The 23,768-nt window shown below is 51.7% G+C and overlaps 8 protein-coding genes across 8 annotated transcripts; 3 read left to right on the plus strand and 5 right to left on the minus strand.

The window, feature by feature from the left end:
* Window positions 1–487: 487 nt before the first annotated feature.
* Window positions 488–1,409, plus strand: PtrM4_118220 (Dimer-Tnp-hAT domain containing protein; the record flags this gene model as incomplete). The annotated part of the gene is made up of 3 exons (XM_066108297.1): window positions 488–598; window positions 644–983; window positions 1,036–1,409. The coding sequence occupies 3 exons, from the start codon at window positions 488–490 to the stop codon at window positions 1,407–1,409; spliced, it is 825 nt and encodes a 274-aa protein (XP_065961482.1).
* A 3,120-nt stretch (window positions 1,410–4,529) lies between these two features.
* PtrM4_118230 (AraJ, Arabinose efflux permease) lies at window positions 4,530–6,418 on the minus strand (the record flags this gene model as incomplete). The annotated part of the gene is made up of 2 exons (XM_001935152.1): window positions 4,530–5,800; window positions 5,854–6,418. 2 exons carry the CDS (start codon window positions 6,416–6,418, stop codon window positions 4,530–4,532), a joined length of 1,836 nt encoding a protein of 611 aa, XP_001935187.1.
* Window positions 6,419–8,722: 2,304 nt separating this feature from the next.
* Window positions 8,723–9,593, minus strand: PtrM4_118240 (Pirin-related protein; the record flags this gene model as incomplete). The annotated part of the gene is made up of 2 exons (XM_001935153.2): window positions 8,723–9,333; window positions 9,404–9,593. The coding sequence occupies 2 exons, from the start codon at window positions 9,591–9,593 to the stop codon at window positions 8,723–8,725; spliced, it is 801 nt and encodes a 266-aa protein (XP_001935188.2).
* A 2,315-nt stretch (window positions 9,594–11,908) lies between these two features.
* Window positions 11,909–12,640, minus strand: PtrM4_118250 (glycolipid transfer protein HET-C2; the record flags this gene model as incomplete). The annotated part of the gene is made up of 3 exons (XM_001935155.2): window positions 11,909–12,203; window positions 12,261–12,379; window positions 12,437–12,640. The coding sequence occupies 3 exons, from the start codon at window positions 12,638–12,640 to the stop codon at window positions 11,909–11,911; spliced, it is 618 nt and encodes a 205-aa protein (XP_001935190.2).
* A 489-nt stretch (window positions 12,641–13,129) lies between these two features.
* Window positions 13,130–14,233, plus strand: PtrM4_118260 (LeuB, Isocitrate-isopropylmalate dehydrogenase; the record flags this gene model as incomplete). The annotated part of the gene is made up of 1 exon (XM_001935156.1): window positions 13,130–14,233. The coding sequence occupies one exon, from the start codon at window positions 13,130–13,132 to the stop codon at window positions 14,231–14,233; it is 1,104 nt and encodes a 367-aa protein (XP_001935191.1).
* Window positions 14,234–14,283: 50 nt separating this feature from the next.
* On the minus strand, window positions 14,284–15,165 carry PtrM4_118270 (DUF1421 multi-domain protein; the record flags this gene model as incomplete). Its single annotated transcript, XM_001935157.1, has 1 exon — window positions 14,284–15,165. One exon carries the CDS (start codon window positions 15,163–15,165, stop codon window positions 14,284–14,286), a length of 882 nt encoding a protein of 293 aa, XP_001935192.1.
* A 265-nt stretch (window positions 15,166–15,430) lies between these two features.
* Window positions 15,431–16,723, minus strand: PtrM4_118280 (LeuB, Isocitrate-isopropylmalate dehydrogenase; the record flags this gene model as incomplete). The annotated part of the gene is made up of 3 exons (XM_001935158.2): window positions 15,431–15,505; window positions 15,554–16,546; window positions 16,637–16,723. 3 exons carry the CDS (start codon window positions 16,721–16,723, stop codon window positions 15,431–15,433), a joined length of 1,155 nt encoding a protein of 384 aa, XP_001935193.1.
* A 2,097-nt stretch (window positions 16,724–18,820) lies between these two features.
* PtrM4_118290 (uncharacterized protein) lies at window positions 18,821–23,103 on the plus strand (the record flags this gene model as incomplete). Its single annotated transcript, XM_066108298.1, has 2 exons — window positions 18,821–22,968; window positions 22,995–23,103. The coding sequence occupies 2 exons, from the start codon at window positions 18,821–18,823 to the stop codon at window positions 23,101–23,103; spliced, it is 4,257 nt and encodes a 1,418-aa protein (XP_065961483.1).
* Window positions 23,104–23,768: the final 665 nt, after the last annotated feature.

Here is a 23,768-nt window from a genome sequence, read left to right on the forward strand (position 1 = left end):
CGTAGGCGACGTATGTGATTAATTACTGTGATAAATGTGGTCGACAATTAAGAAAGTAGTAGGCTGAAAGAGTTAGGTAGCTGGAAAGTTTGGGCGACGGCAATTTCCCGATTTCCGCACTAGTAAAGGCAGCAGCGCACGGACTGCATGACGTAATTTGCTGTTTCACGATCGCATACAACCATTTCTGTTGCAAAATCAGTAGCGAGCATATCATACAAACGTGTTAAACTGCTGTGATAAACGCCGAGCTCGCGCATGCGTACAGCCCAAAAATGAAGGAATCATCGATGTGTTGATCATTTTGGGTAATTTCCGCGTTTTCGCGCTAGCGCAGGCAGCAGCGCACGGACCATTTCTAGGTGAGCATAATGCTGTCTACCCATTTCTCCAGCCCCTGACGCCCAGTAACTCCCAACACCTAATAACTCTCTTTACTACATTGAAAACACCCCATTTACAACAGCGCATTATCACAGTCCCCGCCATGCCTGTCGCGAAAGAGCAAGTCGGCGACGTACCTGAAGGCCTAGTTCCAGCCATCAAACTTGAACCTCCGCCTGGGTTCGAACAAGATGAGTGGGAGCAGCTTACCGATGTAATAATCACAGCCATTTATCACAGCTTATGCTAATATAAGCAGGGATTTGCGTGTGAAGCTGACGAGATTGACGGTATCTTAGATCAAAGAGGTAGTGGGGGTTCACGAAAAGGCCGACCTATCAATTTGAGCGTCCCCTATACTGGCTCTCTGAGTGGTAGCGCCCGTGCTATTGCTCAACGTGAACGCAAAGCTCTTTTCGATAAAGAGGAGAAGGTACTTGAAAGCGTTAGAACAGCCGACCGCTCCGCGAAGTACCAACTGAAGAAATCGCTTTTGCAACAGCCTAAGTATAAATTAGCAAATAGTGCTAGACAGGCTAAGCTGCTAGAGAAAGAGTGGGATATACTTTCAGAGAAGCGGTTTACCCAGAAAAAGTCTGGTAAGTTATCACAGCTGTTTATCATAGACATCTGCTAATAGACTATCCCAAGTGGCGAAGGATATACTAGCAATACCAATTGCTCAGGTTGGGGTTGAAAGAGTTTTCAATGTTGCTAAGGATGTTATTGGTAGTCGGAGGCACCGACTATCTGCCCGGACAATACAGCAGATAATGGTTCTTAAGGATACAATATCTCAAGAGGAAGAACAGGGTCTAGACTACCTAGTTGCTCAATTAGGGGAGGATGGAGAGCCAATTGACGAGGTTAATGATCTTTTTGAGCTTCCAGCCTCGTTAGAGCATACCTTCGATATAGATGAGGAGAACCAGACTACAGAAGAAGAGTCGGAGGAAGAGGTCCAGGAGGAGCGTCAATTGCCACCTCGAAAGCGCCAGCGTCCTCAGCGCTACCGTGATAATTAGCTGTGTTAATATATCTCGTTTTATGTATCTAATATATCATCAACGTGTACACATTATCTTAATTAAGTGTTGTTCCGTTAAAGTACCCAAAAAATATAACCCAACCCCAACCCAACCCAACCCAACCCAAGCCCAACCCTACCACTTGGTCTGTGCGACCCCAGCCCAGCCCTAACCCATGGTCTGTGCGACCCCAACCCAACCCTAACCCATGGTCTGTGCGACCCCAACCCAACCCCAACCCAAGACTGGGTATACCCAACCCATTTGCCAGCGTAGTTATTCGGAGAGCGGCTCGGAATAACCTTCTGCCTATGGACTGTGCGGATGGTCTAAGCGTCGTTCGGACCGAGATATCATCGAGGATTCACCAACTGGGCTCTAGCCCATCACAGTTACATCTATACTTAACGTTACTATACTACATATATTATGTTACTAGGGCTAACGCTAGCGTAGCGTGCAAAGACGCAGCACCCTAAACCTCACACAAAAACAGCACACGGGGGTAGCACAAAAAAGTCAATAGTCTAGGACTAACAGACGAGAGAAATTTCAAGGTTTCTGTGCCACCCCCTGTAAGTGGGGACAGCCGGTGGCGCTTATGCAACTAATATGCCCCCACGCATAAGAAGCGAGAGGTTTTTAGTGTCGGATCGTGAGTATCGGTAGAGACGTCGGCTGCTTGACACTTCGGCCCGACTTCGGCCCACCTTGCGCAGAGCTTAGGTATACCTTCGTAGCAGCTATGTTCGTAGACAATCAGAAGAACCACCGAACAGAATGCATTCCTAGTTATCGTTATTTCCCTTTCCGCACTTAGTGCAAAGCCAACCAACATTTAGAGTAATATCCTGCTTTTCTCCTCTATTCTCTTTGTCCTTCTCCCAGACTTGTCAACAATCAAGCCGATCGGCGGCTTGATTCCTATCTAGGGTTGACACGAGCCTACTGTAGGGACGTGCACACCTAATTAGGAATCAAGCCTGTAGATCGGCTTGATTGCTGACAAGTCTGCCTTCTCCTCGCCGGCCTCTGATTCTAGTGCGCTCCACAACGCTGGGTTAATAGCACGGTATAACTTTCTCCACTGCTAGGGTGCTATTGTGTTCTTAGGAAGGGTATAGTGTAGTAGCCATATAGCCGAGGTAACCGAATAAGCGATAAAGAGAGGCAGTGGCGCATTAGGGCCTAGTTTAGGGATAATACAGCCTGCGCTGGGGTATACTGTGGTGTCTAGAGGGCAATACTTTGTGCAAGCATCTTCCTTTGCCCCCAGGCAACGCCAACTTTCCAGTAACTTGTCTATAACACACACGCAACTTGCGGACAACCTGTATGCAACTTGCGGACAGAGTCCGCAACAATCAAGCGATAGGCAGATTGATTACCTGATTAGGTCTGTCACGGACCAGATAGTGATCTTTCGAGGCCTAATCCGGTAATCAATCTGCCTATCGCTTGATTGTTGCGGACTCTGCTTGCGGACAACTTACACGGAACATGTCGATAACTTGCATGCGACTTCCGGACAATACATGCCCGCAACATGCACATCGCTTTATCCTTTGCCCTTGGGGGCAAGCATCTTTTTTCTTTATATCTTACGCTTGACCCTCTTTTGTCTAGAAAAATGTAACTTTAACCCTACGTTAGTAGTACTGTTTAGGCCTCTAGTATCATCTCCGGGCCCTTCAATGGCTGCATGACGAAGCAAATAAGCACTGTACGGGAATGGCGAAAATCTCCCACTTGGAGGCTGCATCCAAAGATACCCAACTTACATCAATACCCCACATCACTTGTGCAAACGGAAGCAGCATCCCCGATTGCCTCATCAATCTCTAGCAAACCATCATCCACCACACTTCGCTAGCTACTGCGGCAAACACAACCGTCTTCACGCTATCAACAACCCCTGCCCCATATCCTTCCCTCCCCTTTGTCCCCTCCCCATACCCTCCTTCCTATCCGCACAACCCCCTCCCCCAACCTACCATGCCCTCAGACAGTCCCCTATCCGAAGATTACTCCTGGCAAAAAGCAAAACCCCTCTGGATCCTTGTCATCGTGATCGGTACCCTACTCGCCCTATACATACTGTACAAAATCACACGCTGCATACTCCGGCGCTGGGAAAACACTCACGCCCGCGTCTCCACCGCAGGGCCGTTGGGCGGTGACGCTGTCGATTCATCAACAACTACCCCACGGTGGGACGATGCCAGGGCTAGGGAGAGACATAGTGATGGAGAGATTACAAGACCCGCAACAGCGGTAACACGACAGAACAGTTCCAACTCTATTCTACCAAGGTATGAAAAGTTCGATGAAGATGGCAAGTGTAGGGAGGAAGTCAAGGTAGAGAAGAGAGGGCGGTATACTTATGCGCTGGGGGAGAGGTTTGTGGTGTGATGCGATTCTCTTGTCCTACCTTGTCGACCTGAGTATTTGTCTGTGATAGATTGGGTACACGCGGTTTCCGGCCTGTGTTCAAGCACGTTGGGGGAAGATGCTTGGAAGTAGATTGAGCGACTTTTGTATCTTTGTGAGGTAGCAGAGGGGGTATTCCAGAAAGCCACTATGTCGGAAACAAGATCTCTACGTCCCTCTACCTCTTCGAAACATGCACACAAGATCAAACCCGTTATGCTACACTAGGACCTCTTGTACTTACGCCATTCTTCAACGCGAAACCGCGCCCGCGTTTGACCTTCTACTTTGACCGTCCAAGGAGTTCGTTTGTTCGAACAAGAGCAGTGGGGCAAGAGAATTAATTGCAGACGGGATGTCTCGTTGTCGAAACAAGAAACGCCTTGATCAACTATCGCACCGGTGATCCTGGCAGTCTTTGGCGAGAGTGAGGTTGAGGGAGACGAGGTGGCCCGCAGTTGTGAAGTTCATAGTTGATCTCCCCGTGCACAAGCATCAAGGAAATTAGTCAGGTAAAAAGGGGGAGACAGAAAGAGAGCTCAACAGAAGAAATTCTTTTGAAGATCCGGAAGAAAGTATTTTTTATATACATACATCTATATACAATAGAAAACAACACACACGCACAACATGACGTAAAATGCTTGTCTATGTGTGCGTGCGGTAGCGGCAGCAACAAAATTAAAACTACCTTCCCGCCATGCTAGCGGCTTCCGCGCCGAACCTCGTCATGCCCCTCAAAACATGACCCCACTTATAAAACGCAAACAGCGAAGGGATAAACGCTAGCGCCAGGAAACCAGGCAAACTGCTCGCCCAGTGAATTCCCAAATTCCTGTACAGATCTGCGCCGAACAAGGGGAACACGGCTCCTGCGATGCTGCGCAGGACGGTGCTGGCGGCCAGGGCGGAGGCGGCGTAACCTTGGTACGCATCGACAATGTAGTTTGTCAACGACATGTACAGCAGCACCATGCCGAAGCCGAATAGGGTGCCGGCGGAGACGCAAATCATAAAGGGGAGCTCGGGCGCGTTTGTCCATGCGAACCAGAAGAGGCCGATGGGGAGGGCGGCGGAGCCCAGCATGGCGGGTGGGAGACGGGCTTCAGGTGGTGCAGCGCCATTGCAGCGGAACACGACTCTTGCGTAGCGCTTTTGGTCGACGAGGGCGACGTAGACGAGCGAAATCATGATGCCAACGATGATGGCGAGAAAAGGAAGAGATGCCACGCCTTGTGGCCAACCGCGCACCTGCTGGAAAACAATGGGGTATGCCGCGAACAAAAGAAACAGCGTGCCGTGAACAACGGAAAGGAAAAGCGACAGAAGAGTGACAATGGGCTCGTAGATGAGCATGATCCATGGGCGCAGCGCGCCAACGCGGAGTTGCACCGCAATCGACTTTGGTGCGATGCCAGCGACGTCGTGCTGTTTGCCCGTCTCGGCGGTGAGCCTGGTTGCACGACGCTGGAGGAGGACGGGGGCGTACGTCTCGGGGAATGTGAGGATGAGGACGAACCAGGTGGGACCCGAGACAATGGAGATGAGCATGGGGATGGCGCGCCAGCCGTACTCCTTGACGAGGAAGCCGCACACAATGGGTCCGAGGTTCTGGCCTACGAGTCCGGCGAGGGTGAAGATGCTCATGACTAGGCCACGGTCCTGTGCGGAGAACATGTCTGCGACTACAGCGGGCGCGACGGCTTGGGTGAAGGATCCGGCTAGGCCGCCGAAGAAGCGCAGGGCAATGACGACGTTCATCGAGGATGAGAGACCGACGAGGCCGCTGAAGGCAACAAAGGCACCAAAGGTCATTACGTAGAGGTCGCGACGGCCGTAGACCTCGCTCAGAGGAGAGAGAATGAGGGCTCCGACTGCGAAGCCAAGCACAAATGCTGAGGTAGTGAGGAGAGCCGTAGTTTGAGTGATGTGAAACTCGGTCTTGAGCTGTTCTGTGCCTGTGAGATAGTTAGATGATGGACCGAACAAAACCGAATATCCTCATACATACCTTGAGAGAAGCCCGACGAGGCAATAGAAACCATGAAGCAAGCAAATGCGAGAAGCATGGCGTTGAACCATTTGCGTCCCGCGGTAAAGTTGAGTGGGTTCTCAACATCGTCCACTTCCCAGTTGACAGCAAATGTCTCCATGCTCACCACCTTGCTCGCCTCCTCCTGGGCCAACTGTGCCAGAGTGACCTGGCCATCAAACCGATGGCTTTGCCATGAGGGCCGTCTTTCCACGTCAAACTCGCCCGTCCAGACGCGCTCTTTGGTAGAAAGGTCACGCTCCAGCCAGGTATCTCTTTTGCCCTGTCCAATCCAGGCTGAATGTCGAGCACCCCCCGCCTGTGGAAATGGAGGGGGGAAGAGTGACGAGTCCATCATGGCACTCATCCGTGCCGCACGACCCTCTGTATCGAAAACGCTGACGACGCGCTGATCAGACTCGACTGCCCATGGCATATATAGCGCGTCGACGTGGTCTCCGGGTTGCGCTGACGGCCATAATGTGTGACGTCTGTTGCCCTCGATGTCCTGGAACCGTGAGGCCCGCCATGAAGCTCGATACATGGCTAGATATATGTGATGACGATATGGAAACGATGTTTATCAGACGTGAAAACGTCTGGCAGTTTTGTTTTGTTTTGGGCGTGTTCAAGTCGAACTGGATAGATCAAAGTGCACTGCACTTGCTCAAAGACAATAAATCGACGAGCAGCAAGAAGACCGAGCTAGCGGCAATGACATGAGGAAATTACTTTTTGGACAGAGGCGAAATAATGAAGGAAAGGTTCAATGAGGTCGGACCACGAGGTTCATGGAATCAAAAGGTGATCATGACTTGGCGGGACCTATATGCATTCCCGCAGCTAAATGGGGGCGCCCGTTGAAACATGGCATTGGCCTGCTTGGGTGCGCGGCCAGCTGCCTGTGGGACACAAGCCAGCGGGGCTCTGCGGCTGCTCTAGTTGTTTGGTGTAGAGAGTGGATGAGGCTCATGCAGCCTTGTTAGCCAGGGCATGCACAGCATAGAACCACACGTCCGAGCTAGGGTACCTAGCGTTTGATGTGCACGTCTTCACAAAGGAATGACGTCCTAGCTGCCCGTTGTTGCTGGTAGTTAATAGTCTTGACAAAATATCCGAATGTATAGCGCGAGCTCGACTTGGGCGACTCATTTACTCCCTTTTCCCATGTTGCTGTAATGAGGGCTGCACAATGACAAGCCCAGCTGGTGTACGTGAAATGAGGAAACGGACAAGTGATGTTCTAGATCAAGCGCCCCACCGGGGGGTCGCTGGTTTCCTAATGAGGCCGCCAAGTCCTCCCAAGCATAAAGGCTTGGAGGAACGAAGACGTCTTACTAGTCAGTATCTTCCGATCGGCTCTCGGCCGCTGTCTACCGATCGGGTACCTCACCAGAACGATCCCACAGGCTGGAATATAACAGGCAGCAATTACAGTAGACGCTTTACCTTGGGATAGCCTTACCAGCTTGATAGGCGTACAACAACTCACCGTAGGCGCTAGAATGCCGCACACGACAAAAAAACAAATAGAGTTCTTGCGAACGCAACATCGCAATAGAACATGCGCATGCCAGATGCATTATGCCAACCGGCGCAAAAGAAAACCAAAACAAAGGCTTTAGAAAAAGCTCAGAGGGAACATGTTGATGCAAAACAGGAACACGACTGGCATAGTTAAGTGGTCAATAGCAGGAAGCTGTCGACCTACCGCATGAGCGAAACGAACAGAAGGTACAAAGGGCGGCGGTAATTGCAAACGTAGCGCGCATGTAGCGTGGCTGTCGCATTTGAGACGAGGTGTTTGGGCGCACCGTGCGCGGGCAAAATCCCAAGTGCCAGGTCCATCCCACGGGACGTGAAACGCTAAGACTCACCAGCTGGCCGGATTGGGAAGGGAGACCCGTTCCGCACGCTGCGCAAACGGTCTTGTACTGAACGAGATAGATTAACCCCACGTGCGAGTAGCTCGACGTCAGTCGTACAGCTTCATGGCGCCCAGCTGTGAATATAGTAGGGTGCTAACTCGAAAGTCTCTACGTGCTACCTATGCTGAGACGGGACAAGGCGGACGGGGACGGCCGAGATGTGTGGCGCATGTCGTGGTACGTATGCGTGTGGAAGGTGGTGTAGATGAAGGAGGAAGCAGGGAAGAAATGAGGAGAAAGAGGAGATGGGTGTAAGACAAACGCGAGATGTTCAGTGATGATACAAAAAAGCAGAGTAGTGGAGATAAGAGTTTGGGACTTAGTCAGCGTCGCGCGATACGAGCGCGGTTACACGTATCGATGAATACGAGATCTAGATGCCATCGTCACTGTCAGCGTTTGTCAATGATGTGTCAATCCTAACTTACCATGTGAAATAGGTCAACTACCTTTCTATTCATTTCAGTCCCTTCACACCTCTTCAATGGATCAAGAAATCATCTTAGTACTCTGCATCGTCATCCTCCTCATTCTCATCATCCAAATCATCCTCACCCTTCGCCTCCTCATATCCCTGCACCCCACCCCACCCATCCGCCGTATAGACGAAGAAGATCATACTCTAGCTCCTTCATGTTCAGTACAGCGAGACTGTAGTAGACGGACAAGTGTAGTTTCAATGCCTTATGCATATGCAGCGAGTTCCGTGTATAGCGAGCCAGTGTCGGATAGGAACGCGGCAGTTTCTCCATCGCGAGAGTCCGTCGCGTATAAGAAGGGCACCGACAAGGAAATAAGACTGCCGAAACAGTTGAACGAAGATAAGAGAGAAGACGTTGTCATGAAAATATTCGGTAGGAATTCTGGCTCTACTATTACCTCGCGACCAGACAGAGAATAAAGAGAGAAACAAATCCCACCTACGCATCGTCCATACCTAGATCGAACAGCAAGAACTCAGCCGGCTTGTCACCCACGCTTTCCACCCGGACTTGCTCGCCACCCTTGACACCCTCAATAAACGCGCCATCGCCTTCACCTAGGACCAAATCGCCAATCTTGATCTGTGCACCCCCTTGCTTTGGCTGTGTGCGTCCACCCATGACAACATGCGCAAACAGTTTCCTCGGCCCCTCGGCAACAACATCATGCACGACGCTCTTTCCCTTTGACAAAATGCACGCATCCATGCTCAGATCCGCCTGAAGGCCAATAGCGCCCTTGCTCTGCTCAAGCCTGTCGGTCGACTCCATGATGCGCACCAGCTTGTCAGTCTTGTCTTGATCGGTAAACTGCTTAGTTTCGTAGTGCGGCTTCAGCCCCCTCTTATTCGGCTTGGCCCAAATCTGCAAGAAATGCACCTCGGACTCTTTATTGCGGTTATACTCAGAGTGGCGAATTCCCGTGCCGGCACTAGTAAATTGCACCTCGCCGCGTTTGAGGTTCTCCAGGTTGCCCATGCTATCCCGGTGTTCGAGCACGCCATTGACAATGTAGCTGAAGATGAGGAACTCGGCGTGGCTGTGCGTTCCTATTTTGCCGGTAATGCATTAGTTTTTTGGTAAAGCGTATGAAAATGGCGCCACAGTTTGCACACGTACCAAAGCCGGTGCCTGCCTTGACCCTGTCCTCGTTGATCACCCTGAGCGGGCCAAAGCTCTCATGCTGGGGGTCAAAGTACGAGGCAAATGAAAATGTGTGATAGGTATAAAGCCAGTCGTGATCCGCGTGTCCGCGTTGCGACCATGGGCGCTTGGTAACCTTCATCGAGGTAGGTGCAGCCGTCGACATTGCGCGCGCACTCTGCTTGACAGCGAGAGACGACGAGGACAAAAAGAGATTGCGAAACGTGCTTGAGAAAGCCAGGATGACAGCAAAAGCACAAACAAGCGCTGCAATCGTCTTTGTATGTGATGAATAGGACGAATGTGGCGTGTGAGGATCTTCAGGGCGGGCGTTGTCGGTCATTATTAGAGAAGCAGTTGCAGCATGCCCGCTTTATACGTGGATTGTGCATCGTCCAAGTCGATTATTTTTCGCGCGCAAAACATGTGCATTTACAATGGGTGACAAAGACGCGCGAAAGAATTAGTACGAGGCGGCGTTGAAGATGCAAGTAAGCAGATTATTAATGCATGACGGAATCATCCCTGCTTCTTGATCAGCTGCACGTCATTCGCTGCTTGCCGAGCAAAACGTGCCGAACGCCGCTACCACTAATCGGCAACGACTTTTCAAGAGTACTGAAATGTACCTGTTTGAGTAGAACACGTGCCTACAATTGTGAAGTAAGAAAGAGCGTGGGATTTGATAGGATTGCAGCCCTGCGGAACTCGACACCAAAACCCTCAACATCATAACACCGAAAACTACGTTATTACATCATCAACACCACAACACCACCGATCAACACAACCAACCATGTCCCTCAAATCCTTCGACCCAGACGCCTTCATGGCCGCTTGGTCCGATGAAAAGTACTCCCCCCTCCACACGAACAAGACGCTCTACCAATGTCTCTGCGAGTCCTTCGGCATCGACCCCAAAGATACTTATGTCTACCGGGCCATGGCTGAGACGACGTTGTTGCATATGCAGCGGGCAATTGCGGCGGGGGGACAGAATAAGATGCTTGATTGGTATCATGATAGTGAGGGGGAGTTGGTATGTTCTTGATTTTTTTTTGTGCGTGTTTGAATTGTAGTATAGATGGGTAAGTTGGGTGGCGGGTTTGTTTCACGTGATTTGACCAGACGTTATTCTTCAATGTTGTTTCCTTGGGCCTGGTATCGGGTTTTCTTGTATTGGCTGGGAATGACCTGGGATTGTACACCGTCTAATGGTGTGCACAACTTCTTTGGTTTTTTTCTTCACCAGTGTCCAACATCACCGTATACTTTTCATATTACACCTGGTGTAATAAACTATTCCCCATGTTCAACTACCCCATCTCTATATATAGCCGTCTTTTGTATCCAACAGACCCCTTCCCTCTCCCATCTTACAACTTCTATGCAACCCCATTTAAACCTAGCTAACGCCCACCCACAGCTAACACCACCCCACCCTACCCCCTCCGAAATAACTGCCTACACCAACATCTTCGCCCCAACAGCCTCCCTTCCCTCATCCCTCCGCTCCTACACCCACAACGCCAAACCAGGAACTCTCCGCCACCTCGTCGGAACGCACCTACTCTCGCACCTCCACCTACCCTCTTCCTCCCCCTCCTCCACCACAACCACAACCACAACCACGCCGCCCCCAGCCCTCCTCCCCAAAGCCCGACCCACCCGGCATCACAAAAACCCCTACCTCTCCCTCTGGACCTACACCTGCCACGCCCTGCAATGGTGCGGCCCGCACCTCAACACGGCCAAAACGCGGTTCAGCCACCACATCCTCCCCGTCTTCTACCACCACTTTGGCTGCGTCGTTCCCTCCTACGCAGCGCTGCACACGCTGGCGAAACTCAGCCTTCCCGCGCGCCCGTCAAAAGAGGCCGTGCGACCAATCCTCGACATCGGGTCTGGAAACGGGTATTGGTCGTATATGCTACGGACGTTTGATATCAGTGGGTTGACAGGCGGGGGTAGTGTGTCGAAGAACTTGGATGTTAGAGCTGTGGATAGTATGGCGAGTGAGTATCGGGTTTATTGGGTTAGTGATACGGTTGTTAGTGATGGGGTTAGGTATTTGAAGGAGAATGAGGGGGGCAAGGGGTGTGTGCTTTTGCTTGTTTATCCGCAGGCGACGACGGATTTCACGGGGCCGGTGATGAGGGCGTTTGAGGGTGATACGGTTGTCGTGGCGGGGACGCAGTGTGGGAATGGGTTTACGGGGTTTACGGATGTAGTGGTTGATGCTTGGGTGGAGAGGCATTTACCCGCTTTTGAGATGGTGTTGAAGATGCCGTTGCCGAGTTTTGCGGGCAAGGACGATGCTTTGTTTGTGTTTCAGAGGAAGTAGGTTGTCACGGTGGAAGCATCTTAGGCTGGTGGTTTTGTTCATGCAGCATCGTCATAGCCGCTTACAAATTCATCATGGTATTTTCATATACACTCATCGTCATCCATCCATTCAAAAGCAATGCCGTCCCATCCAGTCTACCACTTAGCCTCCTTCTTGGCCAAAAACGTGTTGAGCACAGCGACATCCTTCTCCAGCGCACTCAACCACTTGACCAGCTCCGCCTGCACCTTTGCATCGTCTTGACCGAGCTTGTTGTAAAAGTCGCGGCGGTAGGGTGTAGCGCTCATGGCGGCGCTGAAGATGGGCTTGACGATGAACGAGTGGTGGGGCTTGAGCGTGTTGCCGTAGGCGTCGCGGAACGAGTCTGCGAGCTCTTTTTCGTTGTTGGAGATGTTGTGGCGGAGGGCTTGGGCGGTGAAGTCGAGGCCACTGGGAGTAGGCTGTTAGTATAAGAAGGCGTGGAATCAGAACACGTCCGAAACATACCGGTTCAACCAGACGAGTCCTTCGGTGGCAGTGTGCTTCTTCTCCGCGAGCTCGTTGAGAACAAGGTCCTGGAGAGTCTCGGATTGGGCGGGTGCTTCAAGCTGCCTGTCGCGGATTTTCTGCCATTGGAATTAGTATGCGTCGTCTTCTTTTTCCCGCAGCTTTCTAAAACGAACCTTGATGTTGCCACTCATGTCACTCTTGACCGGCTTGAACGCCGCCGAGCCCAAGACATCGAACAGCGTAAGCAGACTCTCCGCCGCCTCAAGGAACTCAGTCGTGGGAATAGCACTATCCTTTGACTCGTCAATGGGAACGTCTACGAAGCTCTTCTTGAGCGTGTCGAAGAAGGTGCCGCCGGGGGGGATTTCAGCTGTCATTGTGAAAGGTGGTCGTTGTTTTCGTAGGTAGGGATTGGAGATGGATTGAATTGGATTGAATTGAGAGATGGAGAAGTCAAAGATGAAGAGGATAGAAGGTTATTATGGGAAAGGTGGTCTCGGCCCTAGCGGTGAGCTATGGTGCTCAACACGCGTGGCTTTGGTGGGGCAATGCAGCTCGTGTGAGCTAGCGCGGGGAAGGCGCGACCAGCAACGCATCAGGGTCTGGGAAAGAGGGGCATGCATCGACCGCGCATTGCTAGTGATGAACTCGACGTATGCCAACCCGATTTACCTTTGGTGATGCTCACCGGCCGAGGGAGCCTGATGGTTACCCGCAGATGGAATCCTGGGCCCGGAAACTATGTCCGGTAGGTGTAGTTGAGTTTGCGGAGCTGTAGATGACGACACCAAGATAGTATATCCAACATAATCCAACATCAACCCCATACAAACAAACAAGCAAACAAGAACAAACTCCCTGCTAAAATGCCATCACACATCCATTGCATGCACAAAATCCACCGCATCGCCTGCATCCCGGGCGACGGCATCGGCATCGACATAACAGACGCAGCCAAGCACGTGCTCCACGCCCTCGCCACCACATCCGGTGGTTTCGAATTCGACTTTTACACTTTCGACTGGAGCAGCAAAAACTATCTCGAGCGCGGCTGGTACATGCCTAGCGACGGATTGCAGCAGCTCAAAAGCTACGACGCCATATACTTTGGCGCGGTCGGCTGGCCAGACGTTCCAGACCATATCTCGCTCTGGTCCCTGATCCTGCCGATTCGCAAATGCCTCAATCAGTACGTTAATGTGCGGCCGACGCGCATCCTGCAGGGTGTCGCGTCGCCGCTGGCAAACTGTAAGAGGGAGGATTTGGATTGGGTTATTGTGCGCGAGAACTCCGAGGGCGAGTATTCTGGTCAGGGTGGTGTGTCGCATGAGGATGGGCCGCATGCGGTTGCGACTGAAGTCAGCATCTTCACTAGAGTGGGGATTGAGAGGGTGATGAGGTATGCGTTTGAGACGGCACGGTCGCGGCCGAGGAAGAAGTTGACCATGGTGACGAAGAGCAATGCGCAGAGGCACGGCATGGTACTTTGGGATAAGGTGTTTTATGAGGTTGCGAAAGAGTACGAGGATATCGAGATTGACAAGATGCTCGTCGATGCCATGACGGTGCGCATGACGCTGCATCCCTCCACGCTCGATACGATTGTTGCTACCAACCTCCATGCAGACATCTTGTCCGACCTTGCGGCAGCGCTGAGCGGATCCATTGGCATTGCCCCGTCGAGTAATCTCGACCCTGCGCGTGCCAACCCAAGCATGTTTGAGCCCATCCACGGCTCTGCGCCTGATATTGCGGGCAAAGGCATAGCGAATCCCGTGGGCGCCTTCTGGAGTGCAGCGGAAATGGTACGATGGTTAGGCGAGGACAAAGCCGCCGACGGGCTGATGAAGGCGATTGAAAACGTCACCGCAGCAGGTATCAAGACCAAGGACTTGGGTGGAAGCGCGGATACAAAGACCGTGACAGATGCCGTATGCGCTGAAATCGAGAAGATCTGCAAACTCGAGTGAGCCATGCAGCCACGTAGACACAATAGAATACAATCCATACCTTTATACCATCACTCCAAAAACGCAGCAGGAACCTCACTCCTCCCCTCGACAACCCTACTCCCCAACCGCCTCTCCGCCTCCCCCCTCATATCCCCCACATCCCTCCACCCAAACCACCCACTCCAAACCCTCACCGCCTTCCCTTGCACAAGACCTTTACTAACCGGCCCAAAGAAATTGCTATCAAGACTACTCCTCGCATTATCCCCCTCCAGCCACACATGTCCATACGGCACAACCACCCTAGCCACCTCCTCCTCCCTTCCATGCACAACCGACCCAACATCCTCATCCAAAAACCCATCCGGCAATCCGCCCAACCTACCCTCCCTAGCCGCAGGGTCAAGCGCGTAGCCCCGCGTTGGATACACAGTGTCGCCCTCGACGGCGATGACGCGTTTAATCCCCATTTCACCCGGTTTATGCGGTTTCCAAAACGTTACGACGTCGCCGCGGCGGATGCTCCATTTATAATCTTTCTCGCTTGCGGTCTTTCTTTCTCGCGCACCCGGTATATAGCGCCGTATGAACACGGATTCTGACGAGCCTGTCTCGTGCGTGTGCGGGTTGAGCGTCGGTGACATGGAGGTGCCGCGTACGGCTTGGATCTCGAACAAGTAGTCGCGGATGAAGAGGAGGCCAGAGCACAGGACGATGCCGTTGATGCCCCATTTTAGCCAGTAGCGGTGGGGGGAGCCGAGGGCGCGTTGGTCAAGCCATTGCGATTGAGGTTGTCGTGGTGCGCTGGACTTGGTGGGGGAGCGTGAAGGCGGCGGCGGCGCACCTCGGGGGAGGGGTTTTACGGGTCGGGTGGGTAGAGCTGGTTTGACACGTGGGATGGATGCTGTGCGCGGTTTGGTGGGGAGACGGAGCGGTGGTTTAGGTGGCATTTGGGAGGATTTGGTGCAAGGTCAAGATTGTGGCTTCCGATTCCGAGATCAGCGCATCGGCGAATCCTTGTCATGCAGGGCGATCGACGTGCGATTGCGACATGTTCAATTTCATACACATGCATTGCCAAACTATAACAAACTCAAGATAGAGATAATCTAGCTTACTGGCAGCTATAGTACAGGGACATATCCACAATATGCAATCGCTACCATACATGGTTTCAATGCTCGTCAAATCCATAAGCTAATCTACTTGGGGAATCTACTTGAGCGCCTTGATGACAGCATCGGCATACTCATACGTCTTGGCCTTTCCGCCGAGATCGCCGGTGATGGTCTGTAGTGGGGTTAGCAGACGCTTCAATGTCTGGAAAATCTGACGTACCTTGCCCTCTGCGAGCACCTTGAAGATAGCCTGCTCAATGTTGCTGGCCTCGGCGGTCAAGCCCATGTGTCGCAACATCATGATGGAGCTGAGAAGGAGCGCCGTGGGGTTAGCGAGCTGCTTTCCAGCAATGTCGGGCGCGGAACCGTGGACAGCCTCGAAGATGGAGCAGTTGTCACCAATGTTGCCCGAGGGAGTGAGACCAAGACCACCGATGAGACCAGCGCACATGTCGGAGAGGATGTCTCCGTACAAGTTGGGCATGACGAGCACCTTGTCGTTGTATGGGACGGGGTCGGTGACCATCTTCAAGCAGGTGTTGTCCAGGAGTTCGGCGTCAAACTCAATGTCGGGGAACTCCTTTGAGATTTCGCGGGCGGTGCTGAGGAAGAGACCGTCGGACATCTTCATGATGGTGGCCTTGTGCACGGCGCGGACCTTCTTGCGGCCAATGTCGCGGGCGTGCTGGAAGGCATATCGCAGCACGCGCTCAGAGGCCTCGCGGGTGATGAGCTTGATGCTCTGCACAACACCGTCCACCACAATGTGCTCAATGCCAGAGTATTCACCCTCGGTGTTCTCACGGATCAGGACAGTGTCGACGTCGTCGTAGGGCGTCTTGTAACCGGCGATGGATCTGCAGGGTCGGACGTTGGCGAAGAGGTTGAAAGTACGGCGGAGCGTCAGGTTGAGCGAGACGTGACCCTTTCCAATGGGTGTCGCAAGCGGGCCCTTGAGGGCAACCAAGTTCTTCTTGACGCTGGTAATCGACTCGTCGGGAATCACCGTCTTGCCGTCCTCGTTGAGGCGCGGCGTCACATCGACCGACTCCCACTTGATTGGCACATTGGCAGCAGAGTAAATGTCCTTTACCGATTGCGCAATCTCGGGACCGATACCGTCGCCCTCAATGAGCGTGACCGAGTACTTGCCATCGCTGCCCTTTGTGCCGTGGAACTTGGCAACTTCCGAGGCGTAGGTGCGGGCAGAGACCTAGACGGCATTAGTCATGTTGCCTGGTACAATCTGTCTGACAGCATAGAGCACGCTGGCCGTGTTATCAGATGGTCCCTGCAAGCTCACCTGTGACAGCGCGGGCGCCCACCTTGCTCGGGTCGCCTGGCGCAGACATTGCCGCGACGGTGCGGCGAAGGAGCGAGCAGCCAACATGGTGAGGGTGTAAGAGTGCAAGTGCTACCCAATTGGACTGCGCTTTGGTTGTAGCAGGTAGGTTGAGGCTGGTAATCGAACGGCGGAGGTGTTGCGCAAAGCTCGGATACAGAAAAAGAAAGCTCCACCGGCCGCGGGCGTCTTCGTGCGACAAACCGATCGCACCCGCATCCACACTGCCATTCCTCGGCTATCAACCAAGTTTCATCCATCGGCCAAATGTCACTACTTACTTCACCTTGCTTCACCAGATTTAGACGTCTCGTCTTGAGATTCTCATGCAACAACGGTCCTGTGGGCGTTTCTTGTTTTCCCCTCCAGATTTGCGCTGGCTTGGCACCCCACCATGGCTGAGCTGAGTTGAGCCTCACATCCAGCCAAAATACTCGCCATTAGATATTCGACACTCTTGCTCATATTGTCTCTGTCTTCGCAGCCTAGTCTTCTCCCTGCGCGCCATCAACTTATTTCCCTCGCGAACTTCTTGCAACACCCGTCGACACTTTTCCTCGTCAAGATGTTTTCTGATATTCACAGCCAGCGTGGGGGTACATGTGTGCATGACTACCATCGTGCCTAGAACGCTGCTCATGAATAATGCAACAATGGCACCATCTGACTTGAGAGGCATGTTGGATAGTGGAGATGCTTGTGTTATATTGTAGATGATGGAAGGTTTACCGGAGAGGATCGAAGGCGAAACACAACCATGTCGGTTTATGTACACGGTCCTCCAGCTGATTGTGGACAGCGGAGCGGATGCAAGCGAAATAGTCTGGGGTGATTGTGGAGATCCAACGGGCGGACTACGGTTGTGATGAAGTGGTTTTTATGCAAACAGTGAGATGCGATTTTGGTGGTTTCATACTACCACAGAACGCGACGTTGTGAGCCAATGGCGCTTCTTAGGTATTTTAAAATTTGATCGAGTGTTACGAGTACGTTGAGAGTTAGACTCATCGTTATGTTGCATACGATAATCCGAATCGATCATGTGTGTTGGTGGATTCAACCGTGTTGACAGTCAGTCACAGTAGTGGGATGTTGGATTCAAAGTGACAACAATTAGATAATATAACATGTGTTAGAACAAGGTCTCCTCTGGTGGTATGACTACCATAGGCGACCGAGTAGAGGTACGAAAGGTAACCCTGTATTGGATTGAACTTCACTAAGAGCTATTGTTCTATCTACTTGTTGTTATGATGATCTTAGGACGTACATGACAGATCATCATTCCGCGTCGGTCCTTCTGCTCGGGCTTACTCCACGAACCTCACCTCGCCGACCTGGACTGAACCTAACATATTCTTAACAACATGTAAATATATGGTAAGTTTCACTTCACAATGTTTAGTGTCCATGTAATGTTAGGTGAGCTTTTGCAGAATTCGAACGTGTAAACCCTTTTGCATCCTTTTTCTTTTCTTTGTTTGGTGTGTATTCTCTAATTTGCAAAAAAACATACTTTTTGTTGAGAATACAGTCCGTAAGTGACTTGGTGGTATCAAGCGGAGGAGTAGTCACATGATTGGTGACACGTGCAGGTGGGTCCTAGCGGGGAGCTTGGACGCAGCTGCACGCAACACGGATCTACGAACGTGTGAATAGCTCCTTAGTCAATACAATACGAATCTGTACCACCACTACCGTTGTGCCTTAGAGAGCGCTCTATTAGGTAGTCATACTACTACTAATAGTGCCAGCTTCTCAATAGGTTATGAGCCCGGTTGCTCGGTGCTCTACGATTCGGCGACCCACCAGATCAAGGTGATCTGAAGCCACGAAAGTCGAGACGAGCTTCTCGCACACGGAAGACGAGACGAGCTTCTCGCACACGGAAGACGAGACGAGCTTCTCGCATACGAAAGACGAGACGGGCTTCTCGCATACGAAAGACGAGACGGGCTTCTCGCACACGGAAGACGAGACGAGCTTCTCGCACACCGAAAACGAGCATACGGTTCCAGCTAGAGAAAGCTGAAGGGCGCAGACGCCAAAACGTTTACAAACCCACTAAACACCCCCTACACCTCGAAACCACACACAACTACGGCATTTGACGCGTCACAGACAGTCAAAAGCACAACCGCGAAGATGGGCAGCGACGACAGATACGATAAGGAGCCTAAGATCCCAAAGCTGACGAAGGAGAATCACGAGAAATGGTTCCGCAATAACAAACTGAAGCTGAAGGGAAAGGGAATCTTCTACACTATCGAAGTCACGAAGCACGCGTACGCCTGGATTGCACGACATGGAGCTGGCACCTCCACATCAACTGCCAACACCTCTCAAGACCCGGCCGGCACTGTCAACCCTACAGAACAAGCAAGCGTCCTAGGCCTGACAAGCGACTTCGAACGACTGGGAGGTACATGGAACGCTGAAAAGGCAAAGGAATACGACAAGGATGAGGCTAAGGCACTGTTCTACATCACAAACAGTCTCCTTGATGATGACGACGCTCTCGCAGACGAGTACGAGACTGCATCTGCCCTCTGGACCGCACTGAAGGTCAAGTACTCAAAGACTGATCAGTTGACAGCCAACAACATCATGACCAAGCTTCAGAACTTCACCTGGAAAGACGAGAAGGATGTCGACTACACGTGGGCAAAGCTAAAAGAATACCGCCGCAAGATTATTGCAGCTAAGCCTGCTGCCAAGGGACTCTACAATGATGAGGCACTTCTCCAGATCATGCTACGCGCTCTTCCAGAAAGCTACGGATCAGTAATCGACTATCTCGATGTCCAGACCTCTCTCACGGTTGACGAAAAGATTGCTGCACTCCGCACGAAGGAGCTGCGACTGAACGACACGGCTGAGCATGCAAATGTAGCATTCCCGAAGTACCGTCACCCGAATGACCATAGAAGCTCGGACTCCTCGATGCGCGACCGCCCCCGTTCTACATCGCCTGAATTAGGCCCATCCACAGGATGCCTCCATTGTAAGGGAGAACACTGGGCCCGAGACTGCAAATACAAGGGTGAAATTCAGGAATTCGGAAGAAAACTTCGAGAGAAAGACGAAAGAGCTGAGAGACGCGCAGCCAAGTCGAAGAGACCTTCTAGAAATGAGAACAAGAAGCGATCTGACAAACCTGTCAAGCCTACAGTCAAGACAACCTCGAGGCGCAAGCATGGGTACGCAGCCAAGAATCAGGATTCTGACTCTGGAACGGACAATGGCTCCTCAGGCACGGACAGCGAGACCAGCCACGAGTCTACATCCGTGGAAACAGAATGTACGCAACACTGCCATATCTCTGCGGAACAAGCTAGTAAAAGCACACCGGCGAACTGGATTGCTGATACTGGTGCTTCATCACACATGACTGACAAGAGAAACCTGTTTAGAGGACCGCTAAAGCGCACGCCGCTCACCACTATCCAGGTTGGGGGAGGATTTCTTCATTCTACCCAACGTGGTACTGTTATGATGAAGGCACTGGATGGGACAACAGGATTACTCCGAAAGGTTCTCTACGTACCTAAGCTCGGCGTGAATCTAATCGCAGCAAGACGGTTGTGTAGGGAGGGACTTCAAGGCACTTTTGATGACAAGAACATGTATTTTAAGGACAAATCAAGAATCGCAGTACAAGCAGCACAGAAGGACGGTCTGTACATCGTAAGCCACATTGCAAGCAAGTACTCAGGAAAGGCGTTTATTGCAGGCAAGACTCGGACCGACAGCAACGATCAAAGCACTGCGGAGGAAAGTCAGGAGACACAACCCGAGACACAATCCGACCAGGACCCAGACAAGTCCACGAAGAAAGATCGCCGGAACTACAGGCTAATGCACAGACGGTTTGCTCACTACGGCCCAGCAATGCTACGAAACCTGTATAAGGTAACGACAATTGAAAAGATTAAAGTACCCCCAGCCCACAGGCGCTTCTGTGACCCATGCCTTAAAGGCAAGATGAGGAATAAGATGAACAAAATCCTAGCAGAACACAAAAAGGAGGTACTAGCACTAGTATCTCTTGACTTAGCTGGACCGTTCCCTACATCACTCCGCGGAAATAACTACCTTATGCAAATAATCTGCAACCACTCCCGAAAGAACTGGTCGATACCACTGAAAACCAAGGACCAGGCTATCCTAGAGCTACGCAGATGGAAGGCAAAGGTAGAGCTCCAGACTGGGAAGAAGGTGAAGGCCTGCAGATCAGACAATGCGCCAGAACTAAAGCTTGTGATAAACCAGTGGGAAACTGAAGACGGGGTTCAGGCCGACTACACCGTAATTGCGAGCTCGAATCAAAATGGACCAGTGGAGCGAAGCATCCAGACTGCCGAACACGCAATGAGGGCAATGCTCGATGATGCACAACTTCCTATTGAGTTCTGGGACGAGGCCGCTGAGGCTGACGCCTACATCCGCAATAGACTGCCAACAGGACCGCTGGTCGAGGGAAAACCCACGTCTCCAGAGCAGGTATTCTCAGGGAAACGCCCAGGCGTAGACCACGTACGAGTCTGGGGGAGCAAGTGTTACACCTATCTCAATCCAAAGACGCTGCCAGCGAAAGGGAGATTAGACAAGTTAGTGCACCGTGGTCGAGCAGGCGTCTTTATGGGATATTCTGAAACTACAGACAAGCAGTTCAAAGTCTACTCTCCTGACCTTGGATATACGCATAGAGTTAGCGTCATCCAAACTAATGAGAAGGTGCCAGGGGGAAAGATAGACCTGAACTTGAGAGTCAAATCAGGTCCAATGGGCACATCTAATGAGCTCATCCCACGGAAAGCCAGAGGAAGACCAAAGAAGAACCTAAATCAACTAACTAAACCCGACGCCCTGGATGTTGATATTGAACTGCCGCCATCATCGCCGCCATTGCCGCCGCCATCATCGCCGCCACCATCGCCGCCATCACCGCCGCCACCATCGCCGCCTACGCCAGCACCTGCGCACCCATCACCTACCATCACTCCACCCGCGCCAACAGTAGAGGATGAGAGCGAAGAAATGGAGGTAGACGAAGTTACCAACCCAGTAGCAGCCGAACCATCAGCTAGGTATCACTTCAGGACTCGGACCCAAAAGAGAAAGCGAGATACATTTGACGACATGGAGGATGAACATCGCCAAGCCAAAATTGTCAAAGCTATGCTAGCTGTCCTACGAGAGAGCCGAGCTGACGAAGACCCCACAACTGAAATCCCGACATCTACGCACCACCATGAAGAGTCTGCACACGAGACGATTGTTAAAGCCTTCTATACGGTGATTGTAAGTGGAAACCTCGATGTCACGGGACGAGCAGAACTTAGCGGCAAAGCTTTCGCAGCAACAGAAGTTAAAGGCATTAGAATCCCTCAGACCTATAAACAAGCTATAAGCGACCCAGAGAACGCACTGAAGTGGAAAGAGGCAATTGAGGAAGAGATCAGGACTCTTGTGGGGAACGGAACTTGGGAAGAGCTTATTCCACCCCAGGGTGCAAACCTCGTCACCACAAAATGTGTGTTTACTGTCAAGCTTAAAGTTGATGGTACGATTGAGAGGTTCAAGGCCAGACTTGTTGCTCGAGGGTTCAGTCAACAACACGGGATTGACTACACCGAGACTTTCGCCCCGACAGTACGAATGGACACCTTAAGGTTATTCCTTGCTACTGTTGCCAAACAGGGCATGGAATGCTGGCAGTGGGACATCAAGAACGCATTCACTGAGTCATACTTAAAAGAAGACATCTACCTCACAACACCAGCTGGGGTAAAAGTTAAGAAAGGCAACGTTCTGAAGGTTTTGAGGAGTCTTTACGGACTTAAGCAAGCTGGACGAGATTGGAACCTGCTACTTAAGGGGTTCTTAACTGAGATCGGTTTTACACAGAGCCTTGCAGACCCCTGCCTATTCACGCATAAAGGCAGAGGTATTTCACTACTGGTTTATGTTGACGACATTGCTGCTGCCGCGAAACTCACTTCAGACTTAGCCTGGTTCGACGAAATGCTCCTTACGAGATTCAACTCCAAGAACCTGGGGGAGATTCGAAAGATCCTTGGAGTTAGAGTCACCCGCGATAGAGATAACAAAGCTATTTACCTCGATCAACAGCAGTACCTAGAGACAGTCCTAGATAAGTACGGTATCACCTCAGCAAAGTACAAGTCAAAGAAGATCCCTGCTGCAGACTACGAACACCTAAAGCCTGCTACTCCTGAAGACGCCAGAATCGACTCCACACAATATTCACAGATTATTGGAAGCTTAATGTACGCAATGGTATTCACGAGACCAGATCAACCTCCGCCCCCTTTATCCGCCACCTCCCATCCACCCGAACCTCGCCGTTCTCCATACGCTCATCCCGCTCCCCACGCATGCGATCGACCGTCTCTTCAGAATGAAACGGTGTCGCGCGCTCAGCCAGCCAAGACGATAGCGCTACCCAGACTACCCAGATGAGTAGGAGGGCGCCGGCAGTGGAGAAGCTGGTGAGGAGGTAGAAGAAGGCGAGGTATTCTTTGCTGGATTTGGATTGGGGGTGGGGGGTGGGGTAGGTGGAGGATGGGGGAGGACGGTTTGGGGGGGGAGGGGGAGGGCGTGGGTGAGGGTAGATAGGGTGAGGGGGAGGGGTAAGGGAGACATTGTTGTTGTTGTAGGTGTGGTTGTGTGAGAGATACTCGCTGGGTCTAAGGATTTTACAGGGGAAAAGAAAGGGGTATGTTTTGTAGGAAGGGTTGTTAGCTTTGTGAAGGGACAAAGAGGGGTTTTCGTAGGGGTTGTGCGTTCACGCGGCGGAGACACTGTAAGCTTGGGATGGTAAAGTAGAAGAGCTAGGGATTTATTACGGAATCTTGTTAACACTTGGGTAGTAACACAATGCTGTGGTCAAAGGGTAGAGATGATGATTTTGACTGGAGTCTGAGTGTTGAGATGCTGGGCTTGGGGATGGGACGATACATTGTGTGACTTCGTGCTATATAGTCATGATGTGGCGGACATGTCCTGACAGTGTGGTATAAGGAAAATACCTTTGCATCACCAGGCTAGGAGACGTCACTAGAATACA

Source organism: Pyrenophora tritici-repentis, chromosome 6 (genome assembly GCF_003171515.1).
Source record: "Pyrenophora tritici-repentis strain M4 chromosome 6, whole genome shotgun sequence".
In the NCBI taxonomy this organism is placed as follows: domain Eukaryota; kingdom Fungi; phylum Ascomycota; class Dothideomycetes; order Pleosporales; family Pleosporaceae; genus Pyrenophora; species Pyrenophora tritici-repentis.